This window comes from Halichoerus grypus, chromosome 1, assembly GCF_964656455.1.
Source record: "Halichoerus grypus chromosome 1, mHalGry1.hap1.1, whole genome shotgun sequence".
Taxonomy (NCBI): Eukaryota; Metazoa; Chordata; class Mammalia; order Carnivora; family Phocidae; genus Halichoerus; species Halichoerus grypus.
In genome coordinates this window covers 68,827,373-68,841,612 of record NC_135712.1, presented here as the reverse complement: position 1 = coordinate 68,841,612, position 14,240 = coordinate 68,827,373, and the positions used below count along the sequence as shown (strand labels likewise).

Sequence of the window (14,240 nt, the reverse complement as noted above, 5' to 3'; positions counted from 1 at the left end):
GGTGGGGCGCACGGTGCTAGCCAGGTGGTGGAGAGTGTTCCTGCTGGTTCGGCAAGTGTCCTGCTGTCCAGGCTGGAGGGTGGAGAGGGGAAAGGTGCCTTCAGCTGTTTAGTTCTTGGAGAAAGCTCCTTAAGAACCCTGCCCCTCCAGCACCCGTTCTGAGGTTAGTAAATAAATCTCCTTCACATATACCCTGGGCACTGTTCAGACTGCTGCTTCTCTGCTCTATCTCCGTGGGGTTGTTATGCTGGCTCTTAAAGGGCAGGGACTCCCGTTTCCTCTCGCCCTCAGCTCTCCCAGAGCTAAGCCCACTGAGTTTTAAAGTACCCAGAGTTAAGCCCTGATTATTATAATACTTGAAAAGTTAAGCCCCACTGGTTTTAAAGTCAAATGTTATGGGGACCCATCTTCCCAGTGCAGGTCTCCCATGCCCGGGGTGGTGTCCGATCATCTCACGTTGCCGTGCTTGTATCCCTCCAGCTTGTGGTTAGTCCTGCTGGGGTTTGGTTCCCGACCTGTCTCTGCCCCTCCTACCCTTCTTGCTGTGGCCTCTCTACAGTTCACTGCGGAAAGTCTGTCCTGCCGGTCTTCGGGTTGTTTTCAGAGTTAGTTGTGCTAATCTGGCTGTAATCTCAGCGTGTCTATGGGACGAGATGGGCTCAGGATCCTCCTACTCTGCCATCTTTTCCAGAAGTTGGGGTATGTCCATTTTTAAAGGTCTGTAAAACGTACTGCCAACTTTCTCTTCCCTCAAAGGCTGTGTATAAGGTCTATTTGTTGCACACCATTGCCAACAGCAATTTTTATTATTCTTTAAATCTTTGCCCTAAAACAGGCCTATGGTCGTAGGATCTAATTGGTTCCTAGTGCTGAGCAGCCTCTCAGGGAATTGCTTGTGAGTACATGCTGAGGTTTTATTTCAAATTTGTCATAGAGAAAACCATTCCTTAGAAAGCCAAGTCAAAAATTCCTTCTTAGAAGAGACATTTTTTTTTTTAAGATTTTATTCATTTATTAGAGAAAGAGAGCAAGCACAGAAGGGGGGGAGGGGCAGAGGGAGACAGAGAAACAGACTCCCCATTGAGGGCTGAGCCCAACATGGGGTTCAATCCCAGGACCCCAGGATCATGACCTGAGCCAAAGGCAGATGCTTGACCAGCTTAACCAACTGAGCCACGCAGGCACCCCAGAAGAGACATTTCATATGTAACTTGACCAACAAAAAGAATGTCTGGTTAAAGATTAATGGGATAGTTGCCAGTTGAGTTTAAGCCTTGAATGTCAAGTTAAACGTCATTGACCTCCCCCATGACTGACAGCTGGGGGGTGTAGGAGCCAAATTCCCAAGAATAGGCATTTACCTGATTAAATTCCATTAGAAAACAACAGAGTTCAGCTCCATTGAGGCTTGGTTTAGTTTTCTCTTTGCCTAGTGTAATGTGACATTTTTCATGGTGTTGATATTTTGTATTTCTTTTTTAGTTAACTTACTTGTTTGCTTCCCCACCCCCATAAGTCTGAAGGACCTTTTCTTCAACTCACCCAAGGATGTGTCCTAGCTTGGTGCCTTCTGAATGTCAGACAATTTTGTACCACCTTCAAGATTCTTGGCAAACTACATACTGTCTTTACTCCTTCTTCTAGAATATTGTTCTTGAAATCGGCTTATTTAAGACCTAAATGAATTTGCTGATTATTATTTTTAAGGTTTTATTTATTTATTTGAGAGAGAGAGAGCATGGGGGCTGGTGTGCAGAGGGAGAGGGACAAGCAGACGCCCTGCTGAGCAGGGGACTGATGCAGGGTTCGATCCCAGAGTTGGACCCCGGGATCACGACCTAGCCTGAAGTCAGACGCTCAACTGACTGAGCTACTCAGGCACCCCATGTACCTAAATGAGTTTACTTTTATTTTTTTTAAGATTTTATTTATTTATTTGAGAGAGAGAGCGCACATGAGCAGGAGGGAGGGGCAGAGGGAAAGGGAGAAGCAGACTCCCTCCTGAGCGGGGAGCCTGATGTGGGACTTGACCCCAGGACCCCGGGATCATGACCTGAGCCGAAGGCAGATGCTTAACCGACTGACCCACCCAGGCACCCAAATGAATTTACTTTTAAACTTTACATCATCACCTCAAATAAAAAACTGGTTTCCTTTACCATAAATATTAAGTCACCATAAAATAAATACAATTGTTTTTTGTGTTAGTGGGTTCTGGGTGGCTCTCTCTGCCAAAGGCTCAGCGCCTGGGGTTGCTCTGTCTTCCTTGTAAAGGGAAATACGCAAGCATCAGAGCACAGTTAGATACAGTGGCAGTAAATGTGATCTTCTCCTGGTGTAATCACAATGACCGAACCACATTTGAAAAGGCAAGTACTTTCCCCCTCCAAGGGAATCAGTGGTTTCTAATGGTGCCCACAGAGCACTTAAAATCATCTTGTGTGCCACGGGCAGACTGGCCGTCACACCTGAGCGCACACACATCAGAGTTACCTGGAGTCTTGTTAAAACACAGACGGCCGATGCAGTAAGTCTGGGCTGCAGCTAGAAATGTCCATTTCTTTTTTTTTTTTTTTTAAATTGACTCCAAGGTTTTTTTTTTTTTTTTTTTAAGATTTTATTTATTCATTTGAGACACAGAGATACAGAGAGAGAGAGAGCATGAGCAGGGAGAGAGGCAGAGGGAGAGGGAGAAGCGGGCTCCCCACTGAGCCAGGAGCCCGATGCGGGGCTCGATCCCAGGACCCTAGGATCATGACCTGAGCCGAAGGCAGACGCTTAACCATCTGAGCCACCCAGGTGCCCCTAGAAATGTCCATTTCTAACAAGTTCCCAAGTCATGGTCCGGGGAACACTTCGGGGGGCCCTGCTCTCATCGAGTCGTCTCTCATCTTAGGAGTCAATGGGCTGGGGAAGCTGACAGGTACAAACCAGAAACCACTGCAACCCCCACACAGGTGCTCACATACTTCCTTCTGTTGATGGCGGGTTTTCCCTGGAAGAGCAACAAGCCGGGGCCCGGCGCTAGCACCCCTAAGAGCAGTGTTATAATCTCCAGAAGCGCTCACTCCTCTCTGAGGACAGCTGGATTACAGTGTCTTTGGGCGGAGAGGGAGTGTCCGCACCTGCCTGGAACCTCGCCGTTGCACCTTTCCGCCAGCAGGTGAGAGGTCAAGCTACTTCCTGGGGAAAGCCCCTCCATCTAGCTCCTCCAAGAGCTTAATTCCAGAAGATAGATAATGGAGTGGTGATGTCAGAGAGGCAGACCGGGGCCTGATCCCCCAGGGAATGTGGATTTTATTCCAAGCGCAACAGCAGAAGTCGGGGGAGGGTTCTTGGTGGTCTCCGCTAAAGGAGCTGCTCTCCCCACCTGACCACAGGCCTCCTGTTCATTTCCTCCAGGACCTTCCTCACAATGTTGGTTTGGTTGCCTGTTGCCCACCGTCCACGAGAGCTTTCTTGCTTTGTTCACTCCTCTGTGCCCAGCAGAGCGGCTGGTACCTGGCAGGTGCTTGGTAAACATTTATGGAATAAAGGAAAGAATGGGCAAATGCCATTCAGTTTGCTCGAGGTGCAGGGGCCAGGGAATGCAAAGTAAATGAGGTATAGTCCTGGGTCTTCAGATTCACAGTGTGTTTGGATAACTTATTTTCCAAAAGTTGGTTGTCATAATCGAATGGATTTATAAAAGAGAAAATAAAATTCATAAAGCAATGTGGGGAAAATACTCTTCACTCATTTCAAAGACATGCTACTAGGAAAACAAAATGAAATAACACTCTACATCTTTAAAAATGCTTGCATGGATAATATCCAGTTCTGGTGAGGGTGCAGATAATTTCATAAACTTACAAAGGCTATATTCCCTTCAAACGGAAATTCAGCAACAGATATTAAGAGCTATAAAAAATGGTTTTTGGGGGGCGCCTGGGTGGCTCAGTCGGTTAAGTGTCTGCCTTCGGCTCAGGTCATGATCCCAGAGTCCTGGGATGGAGTCCCGCATCGGGCTCCCTGCTCAGTGGGGAGCCTGCTTCTCCCTCTGACCCTCCCCCCCCATACTTTCTCTCTCTCTCCTTCACTCTTTCTCAAATAAATAAATAAAATCTTTTAAAATGGGTTTTTTCACTGAGAAATAACATAAAAAATGACCCTCTGCCTGAGAAATTTACTTCTGGGACTTTATCCTAAGGAAATACTTTCAAATGAATGAAGAATTATATGTATAAACTATTGAAACAACAACATGGATGAATCTCAAAATAATTATGCTGAGTGAAAGAAGCTAGACCAAAAAATAAAAATTCCCAAACCCACTACATCTGTATGATCCCATTTATATAAAATTCTAGAAAATGCAAACTAATCTATAGTGAGAGAAAGCAGATGTGTGGTTACCTCAGACTGGGGGTGTGTGGATGGATGGGCACAAAACTTTTGGGGATTATGAGAATGTTTGATATCTTGATTATGATCATCATTTCATAGGTGTATGCCCATATCATGACTTGAAATATGTGTGGTTTACTTTACATAAATTATACCTCAAGAAAGTTGTAAAAGAAAGGACTGATATACACAGCAGTATGGATGAATTTTGAAATCATTGTACTAAGGGGGAGATTCAGACATAGAATAGTACATATCCTATGACTCCATTTATATACAGTTCTAGAAAAAGCAAACTAATCTCTAGTGACAAAAAGCAGGTCCGTCGTTGCCTGGGGTTGGGGGTGGAGGGAGGAATGGGCTGCAAAGGGGCAAGAGGAAATTTTGGGGTGTGATAGAAATGTTCTGTATGGTGATTATAATGGTGGTTTCACATGTATATACGTCTATCAAAACTCAATTTTACACTTTAAATGGATTCGTTTATTGATGTAAATTAGACCTAACTCAATAAAGCAAATTTAAAAAGAAAAAAGAAAAGATGTAAAAGAGGCTTTGATTTAACTTCTGGTGCCAGGAATCCTTCAAGCTGAGAGTAACAGCACGGGCCTTCTTTGTTTGGGAAAAATATTTAAATGGGCCTCTTGGCTATATAAGAGCAAACCCGAAATCCTATTCCTGAGTGGAGACTTTTGGGACAGCAAAGAAGTAACCTGTGTAATAACATAAAAAATTTGTCTTCACTGAGGTCAGAGGTAAAACTCTGGCTAATATTCACGAGGAGTGACTGGACTCATCCCTCTGGCTGGGGCCAGACCCTGGGGGAGCTGGTGTTCTCAGTTGTAGGGAGGGAGGACTGGGTTAAGAAGCCCCCACTTCAGGGGCCCTGGGGTGGCTCAGTCATTAAGCGTCTGCCTTCGGCTCAGGTCATGATCCCAGGGTCCTCGAATCGAGCCCCGCATCGGGCTCCCTGCTCCGTAGAAGCCTGCTTCTGCTTCTGCTTGTGTTCCCTCTCTCGCTGTGTCTCTCTCTGTCAAGTTAATAAAATCTTTAAAAGAAAAAAAAGAGTGACGGGGCTGGTTCCTGAAATGTGGTGAGAAGTCAGGGGTTCTCAGGGGTTTGGGGACAAGAGGTGAGTAGAGGAGTGGGGAGCAGGCAGCCAGGCCAGCGAACAACCAGGAGTGAAGACAAATAGTCAACTGTTTTTAAGTTTTTCCTTTTTCTGCACTGCATTTCCCACTCCCTGAGCTGTTAACCACTAGCCTTCGGTAAAGTTAGGCTAAATGCTACAGTTGGAGATTGACTATGTTTGAGGGGGGGGCCGCGTCCAGGTGAAGTGCTGTGTGGAGAGCCATGGAAGCCTGGAGACAGCATTACAAAGTTGCTCGAAGTGACCATCAGGGAGGCTGCCCAAAAGCTAGGCCACAGTGTGGGGAACCACAGTAGAGTTCCCCTGGGATTCTTGCAGCTATAGCAGGAGGAAACGGCATCTCCACACTCAAATGGCCGGGAGTAGAGCACAGAGCTCTCATTGGGTGTTCAAAGGAATGGTGACCTCCTAACAGATGGTCGCCCAGGGACATTTGGGATATAAAGAGATTAACTACTCCCCCACCCCCCCCCCCACCCCACACAACCTCCCAAGGATGTTTAGGCTGTTTTGAGCTATTTTGGACGGTAATAATTTGTATAGAATATTTCGAACAGAAAAATACTCTCTAAGGCCAGGCCCACTTCTTTTATCTCAAAAGCTCAGAAGATAACCATGTTATAGGACCAAACCCTAACAAATAATTGCCTCTGGCTGGCTGACGTCAGTTAATGACTGGAATTTGTACCCAAAAGCGAGTTAAAACTAAAGACGGTTGACGGGAAGTCATTTCCTCCTTGGATTGCCCAGTAAGAACATCTAAAATGAAAGCCCTTGCTCACCTCACTCTTCTCAGCCTCCTTTTTGTAACCTCAGGTAAGAAAACATTTTACAATTTTTCTTAAATGATTGCTATTTTTACATTTTATTTTATTTAAGATTTTATTTGAGAGAGAGAGCGTGTGCAGGCACAACAAGGGGGGAGGGGCAGAGGGAGAGGGAGAAGCCGACTCCCTGCTGAGCAGAGAGCCCGATGCTGGACCCTGGGATCATGACCTGAGCCAAAGGCAGACACTTAACTGAGCCACCCAGGTGCCCAACATTTTACAATTTTTAATTCTTTTAATCACGTTTGCTGTCTTGGAGATAGAACCAGCAGGCTTAAGGTACCAATTCCATGGCCCAGCAGGCTATTTTCTGACTCTGTTCAAAGACGTATGGCATTTCAGTCTGTGGTGAAGGAAGACAGAGCAGAAGTCAAGGGGCCTCTGGACTATGGGGTGTGGGGTTCAGCAAGTCAGAGATTTGTCCTCCAGAGTTCCTCAGGCCATACAAGAACAGATCAGTAGGTGTCAAGGGCCTGGTGCCCAGTAGCCTTTCCTTTGGCCCCCAAAGGGCCTGGTTTAATCTCTGGTTCTAGCATCCAGAGTCTTTTGTCCCCTTCCACATGGGAATTAAGGCTTACTTCTGGGCAAATCCCTAAACCCCTCTGGGTATTGGTGGGCTCTTCTGTCAAATGTGGATGCTCATATCAATTTCACAGTTACTATCTGGCACAGGGTAAGCCCTTGTTAGATGAAAGAGAAGCGGAACTAGGTCAAGATGATGCCCTGGTGAACTGTTTTCTTGCTCCTGGAAGAGCGATTGTTTATCTCTTCAACCTTTAATGATTATTTGAGCCAGGCCCTGTTGAAGGTGAAGAGCCAGATTCTGCCAGCCTGGGGCTCACAGACCCAGGGGCCATCAGCAGGTTTTTGTTTGTTTGTTTGTTTTGTTTTTTAAATATCTGAGGGTTTAGGAATTGCTTCCTCACTAAAACTTTTTTTTTCCCTCACTAAAGCATTTAATATTTTTTTAAACTGGTTGTCAGTGTCAGAGTTCTTTGAGACAATGAAGGGTTCTAGAAGACTAATCACTGGACCACTAAGTGTTTACTACGCCATGTGTCCAAGGGTTCCTAAGAGTTGAAAAAAGGCAACTCTGATGATCACCGTAGCCCTTAGGGCAAAGATCATCTCTCTTCATTTTACTCTTTAAAAAAATAATATGTCTAAAATTACTAATGGGTAAATAACACTAGAAAAAAAACTGGGGGAGGAAGTTTAATACACACTTACCTAAGTATTTTTATTTCATCATTCTTTTAAACACACCCCTTTCCCAACCCTCCCTAAAATGCCGTATAAATGGGAAATGAGGACAATTGCCTTAAACTGTAAAGACAAAAGGAGGCCACTTTCAGGTCATAACAGCGCCCCCTGCTGGCGCTTTCAGTTGTCCTCACAGAGGACTACTCAGGAGTGTTAAACCCAGATTCATAAAGTTCTGCAACTGCAGGCAGAAGCAATGTTACTTCTTGGTACTCATTTTCATACATATTAACTTTTTGTAACAGATTTCGGTAACACTTTTCCGGTTTTGTCTGTTTAATTTTTAATTTTATTTATTTGTCAGAGAGAGAGTACAAGCAGGGGGAGGGGCAGGCTGAGGGAGAAGCAGACTCCCCACTGAGCAGGGAGCCGGATGCGGGGCTCAGTCCCAGGACCCTGGGATCATGACCTGAGCTGAAGGCAGATGCTTAACCGACTGAGCCACCCAGGTGCCCCATGTACTTTCATTTTTAATGTAGTCAACTGTATTTGTTTTTCAGAAAAGAATGATTGGGTCCTAACTAGTTTTAAATAATAGCAATTGCCATTATGTATTGAATGTTCTGTCTTCTGAAACTTGGTATCTCTGTTCCCCCAGCAGCCCAGTCAAGCATACCTGCCCTCAGTTCAATCACGAATGACAGTACTCATTCCACAACTGCTACCACCACAACTTCTACTACCACCACACCATCTACTACTCCCACCACACTAGCTTCATCTAATTCTACTACCACCACACCGTCTACTACTCCCACCACACTAGCTTCATCTAATTCTACTACCTCTGTTCCCCCAGCAGCCCAGTCAAGCATACCTGCCCTCAGTTCAATCACGAATGACAGTACTCATTCCACAACTGCTACCACCACAACTTCTACTACCACCACACCATCTACTACTCCCACCACACTAGCTTCATCTAATTCTACTACCACCACACCGTCTACTACTCCCACCACACTAGCTTCATCTAATTCTACTATCTCTGTTCCCCCAGCAGCCCAGTCAAGCATACCTGCCCTCAGTTCAATCACGAATGACAGTACTCATTCCACAACTGCTACCACCACAACTTCTACTACCACCACACCATCTACTACTCCCACCACACTAGCTTCATCTAATTCTACTACCACCACACCGTCTACTACTCCCACCACACTAGCTTCATCTAATTCTACTACCACCACACCATCTACTACTCCCACCACACTAGCTTCATCTACTTCTACCGCCACACCAACTCCATCTACTTCAGTTTCTGTATCAAGTACAGTTCCAGTCTCCACTGTCACGTCTACAGAAAGTAAATCAAGCACAGTTGCAAAAACATCACCTATAGGTAACACCACCACTAAGACCACCTCACCTGTAAGTGGTAACTCAAGCTCAATTGCTCCTTCTCCAACAACACAAATGAGCAATAATGGATCGACCGTCACCCCAATCACGCAAAATAATTCCTCAGAGGCTGTTACTCCAGTGACTTCTGGCAACGTCACTTCGTCCAAGATCAGCACCACAAACTCCCGTCCCACAGGTAAGAGCGATTCCTTCCCTCAAAGACTGCTTACTTGTGGAGTCAGGGCGTTGTGGAGGATGGTGGGTAAGTGTGTTCTGCTGGCGGAGGGAAGTGGGTATCAAAACACCCAAGGTTTCTTTGACTATGAACCCCTGGAATTAAAAAACTGAGTCACAAAGGCTAGTAGTGATGGCAGAGACCCTAAAAGATAACCCATGGTTTCATTCTGTTCTCCTTTCCTTCCCACCTGTGCCACTTCAAGCTAGATGTGGAATGCTTTTATGAATGTGGACATCATGCAAGCTACCTCTCCAGGGGATTTTTAGAAATCGTTTCAGCTTCTCTGAGGTCCAAACAAGCGCTGTCTCGCCAGCCCCACTGGTCTAGCTCACTGATCTACCTAAGGAAGGAGTCAGTTCTGCCCTGACTCCTTAACAATGTTAGTGAAAAATGAACATTACGATGGTGGCCGATCACAGTTTGGAGTTTGAGTTAATTCATGGAATTTGAGCCTGAGGGATAAAGAGCCAAACAACAGCAGTACTCAAACAGTCCTAGACATGGATGGGGGCCATTGTCCAAAGGACAGATGTTTCAGGAATACTAAGAGATGGCAATTGACCTCAAGCCAAAATTATTGAAAGCACTTGCCTCATTTCCCAAAGTTTGGTCTAGAATAGGGGTCAGCCAACTTTATCGGTAAAGGCAAACTAATAAATATTTTAGGTTTTGTGGGCCACAATAGGGGTTCTGTTGTGACTACTCCCCTCTGCCATTTTAACATGAAAGCAGTCATGGTCAATATACACAGGAATGAGCCTGGCGGTATACCAGTAAAACGCTATTTACAAAAACTGAAGACTAGCCAGATTTGAGTCATAGTTTCCCAACCCCTGGTCTAAAATAATCCTCAGATCTAGGCTTGAAGGGTCTACATAAACCCTGTCATTTTCAGGGAAACTGAGGCGCAGCAAGGGTAGCAACTTGCCCAAGGTCACAGAGCAAGCTGATGTCCCCCACACTGACTTCTTCTGGTTTCCCCCCATGTTCTTCGACAGATCTAAGAGACGGATGATTAAGCAGGTGGGGCCAGAGCCTGTACAGAACCCCTGGGGCGCAGCTGCACAGCCAGCTCTGCCGGAGTCAGGAAAGAGAGCTTTTCTAAGCCATTCCTGCTCCCCCAGACATTCTCCCAGAGGAAGGCAGGCAGCTGCCTTGTGTTCTGGCCCGACCACTAGCTCACTGTGGGGAGGGGCAAGTCACTTCTCTCTTGGCTTCAACTTCCCCGGCCATAATAACGTGACTGAACTAAATAGGCACCAAAATCCCTTCCAGCTGTACTATCTTGTGCCTTTATTCCTGGCACACAGAACCAGCGGGCAGGTCTGTCCTTCACTGCGGGAGAGAAAGCCTACCGGGAGTTACTTGTCTGGTGTATCCTGAGTAGAGTTGACTCAATGTCTTCCCTGGGATCTTCCAAACCATCCTTGCTTACTTACAGCTGAGGCTAGCCTCCCGCATTATCAACATCCCTCACCAGAGGGTACATTGTGACAACTGATGAACCTTCACTGACACAGCATCATCACCCAAGGTCCACAGGCTACGCTAAGCCTCCCCGTTGCTGCTGCACATTCTGTGGGTTTGGACAAATGTATAATGACATGCATCCATTATACGGTATCATAGAATACTTGCACTGCTCTACCAATTGACTGTGCTCTGCTTATTCATCCCCTACCCACCCCCCACTCCTGGCAACCAGTGATTTTTCACTATTGCCATGGTTTTGTCTTTCCAGAATGTCATGTAGTTGGACTCATGTTAGTCTTTCCAGGTTGGCTCCTTTCACTCAGTATATATGTTTAAGATTCCTCCATATCTTTTCATGGCTTGATGGCTCATTTCTTTTTAACTCTGAATAATAATCCGCTGTCTGAATGTACCATGGTTTTATCCATATCACCTACTGAAGAACATCTTGGTTGCTTCTAAGTTTTGGCAATTATGAATAAAGCTGCCATAAATATTCCTGAGCAGGTTTTGAAAGCGCATGTTTTCAACTCCTTTGGGTAAATAGCAAGGAGTGCGCTTGCTGGATCCTATGGTAAGAGTATGTGTGGTTTTGTAAGAAACTGCCAGACTGTCTTCCAAGGTGGCTGTACCATTTGGTTTTCCCACCAGTATGAGCATTCCTGTTACTCCGTATCCTCATCAGCCCTATTTTATTTTTGATTTTTTTTTTTAAATAAAAGTACATTAGACCCACAGTTATGGAAGGAAAGAAGCTTAAACAGGGCAAAAGTATATGCAGTAAGCACTAAATCTCCCTCCTATCCTACACCCCTAGGACCCAGACTCCTGTTCCCTTCCCCAGAGGCAACTTCTATAGCCAGTTTCTCATATCTATCTCTAGAGGAATGTGTGCAAATACAAGCATACATATTTGTATGTTTGTGCATATTCTCCTCATTTTATCACAAAAGGGAAGATGCTTGACACATTGTACCTTATATCTAGCTTTTAAAAAAATCAACAATTCCTACCTATAGGTTCATAAGAACATTAACACCTCTTGATCAGTCACTCCATCTTTTCTGAAATCAAAGCCCAGAATCATTTCATCTGACAGAGATGGAGAAAATGGCCAGCCAAGACAACTATTTTCCTTTGACCTAACTCCACTCCCCAGTCCTACCACTTCTCCAGAGAGAGGAAAGATGCCTGGTCAGAGAGCACCAACCAGTGATGGAGAAACCATTGCAATATAATTCTCACCATCCATTCAAGTCATCCATTCAGAAAGCCAGGGGGTGGAGTGTGCCCTCATCACTTCCTCTGCGAACTTTCTATCTGCAGGGTCCCCTTACCATCCCTTTCCTTCTTGTATCTGTATGCCTTGTATGCTAACCCCCCAAAAATACCTCCTTTCTGTTGGGGGCTTCCTGCCTGTCCCTATAAGACAGTTACTCATAATTCCCTAGAAAATAGGACGCTCTCTTTCAAATGGTACTAGGAAGCCCTACCTGGTATTAGAGGACCAGATATCAAGGTTCTCAAGGATCCTTGTGATCCAAAGATGCTGAAGATGGAACTAGGAGACGGTTGTCTCTCTGAGCAGACTCTACCCACCAACCTCTGCCTTTACTGTTGATAAGCACCTGGCTCCAGAATTTCCACAACAGACTCCGTAGAGGCATATGCTCTTCAACCAAAGACTAGAACGTGCCCAGGAGGGAGGCATGAAGATTTTAAAGTATGTTTCTCGGTGTCATCTGTTGTCATTCTGTGGATTTTTAATCTCTTTTTCCTCTCTCTCAGTTCCCATAAATCCTTGCCAAGGAGCTCCCTGTAAAGGTGGTTCTTCATGTGTTACCCTGAATGATACCCATATTTGCCTGTGTACATTAGGATATTACTATAACTCTTCCACATGCAAAAAAGGTGAGTTACAAGGGATGAACCCTGCAGAGCTGCATTTCAGACCTAAAGTAGAACAGAAAATGCAAAGTAATGTCAAAAAAGAGCCTCCAGAATGGTAGAGGTAGAGGATTTGGGGCACCTGGTGACTCCGTTGGTTTAGTAGAGGTAGAAGATAATTTATAGGCAACAAACGCTCCTGCTTTATCTCAGTGGAAACTAGAGGGACCACAGGGATATTCCAAAAGCCAAACAGGTGTTCATATTTCAGCACTAATAATCTCATTTCTGGGGATCTAAGTAAATGACCCCAAATAATAGAAAGGTTTGTGCATAAAGATGTTTGCTGCAAACTTTTTTACTTTTAAATAATCAAGAGCATGAAAACCAAAAAATGACTATCAATGAAGATAACACATTTTTCATAGAGTATTATGCAGCCTCTAAAAGTAATAGTTATTTAAAGAAAAAATAATAGTTATGGGGAGGACACCCGGCTGGCTCAGTTGGTAGAGATGCAATTCTTGATCTCAGGGTCATGAATTCAAGCCCCACATTGGGCGTAGAGCCTACTCAGATAGATAGATAGATAGATAGATAGATAGATATGAAGACTAGGTAATTACTTGGAAAAATGCTTATTATGTAACAAAGATAAAGAAGACTCATGGCATTATGACAATGTAAACTATGCATGGAAGAAAAGAACTAGGAGAAATACACCAAAACAAAAATGGTTGTGTTGGGTTGGATGGAATTTTGGGTCACATTTTTCATCTTTCCAGACTTCCTATAATATCATAATGTTTAGAATTTTTAAGAATAATCTATATTTTAAACAAAATGGAAATTAACCCTCTTCACATTAAATATTATAAAAAGATTCTGCTTGAATTTCAGGAAAGTTATTCCCTGGAAGTATTAGAGTAAAAGTATCAGAAGTATCTGGTTTGGGAGATGAAAATTCTGTGGCCTACCAAAGATTACATATTCAAATTACTAATTTTGTAAGTATTTTCCAACCTTTCTTCCTATATAAGTGTTCTTCATTCTAACACTTTCTTGCAGCATGGAGGACTGGTGCTCAGGTAGTACACACTGGTTCAGCTATTCCAGTTGCTAAAATAGTGAAAGGCATCCTTACTGGTTGGTAAATTGCAGCTGTCCTAACCCCCCTGGTGCTTGGTTGCCCAGGCCCCTCCTCTGGGACCCTTGGGCCTCCCCATGATCCTGCACCTAGATGGGTAACACCCAGCATGGCAGAGGGCCTTTAGAAGCTTGCTCCAGCCATGCCATACCCACTGATACAGAAGCTATTAGAATTTTTTTTTTTTTTAAAGATTTTATTTATTTATTTGAGAGAGAGAGAATGAGAGAGAGAACATGAGAGGGGGGAGGGGCAGAGGGAGAAGCAGACTCCCCACCGAGCAGGGAGCCCGATGCGGGACTCGATCCCAGGACTCCAGGATCATGACCTGAGCCGAAGGCAGTCGCTCAACCAACTGAGCCACCCAGGCGCCCCAGAATTTTTTTTTTAAGTAGCCATGCCTAGTGTGGAGCCCAACGTGGGGCTTGAACTCATGACCCTGAGGTCAAGACCTGAGCTGAAATCAAGAGTCGGAGGTTTAACCGACTGAACCACCCAGGTGTCCCTACAATATTTTTAAAT

The 14,240-nt window shown here is 44.8% G+C and overlaps 1 protein-coding gene across 4 annotated transcripts in view; it reads left to right on the top strand.

The window, feature by feature from the left end:
• Positions 1–29: 29 nt before the first annotated feature.
• MUC13 (mucin 13, cell surface associated) overlaps positions 30–14,240 on the top strand; it is a 28,981-nt gene continuing 14,770 nt past the window's right edge. For 2 of the 4 annotated variants that reach the window (XM_078066925.1, XM_078066927.1), the window contains exons 1-5: positions 30–163; positions 6,138–6,352; positions 8,225–9,169; positions 12,473–12,595; positions 13,472–13,578. In XM_078066925.1, coding sequence (XP_077923051.1) covers positions 6,301–6,352; positions 8,225–9,169; positions 12,473–12,595; positions 13,472–13,578 — 1,227 coding nt within the window. In that variant the 5' untranslated portion in view covers positions 30–163; positions 6,138–6,300. The remainder of the gene's footprint in view (positions 164–6,137; positions 6,353–8,224; positions 9,170–12,472; positions 12,596–13,471; positions 13,579–14,240) is intronic. The other 2 variants (XM_078066932.1, XM_078066930.1) reach the window with 2 other exon arrangements.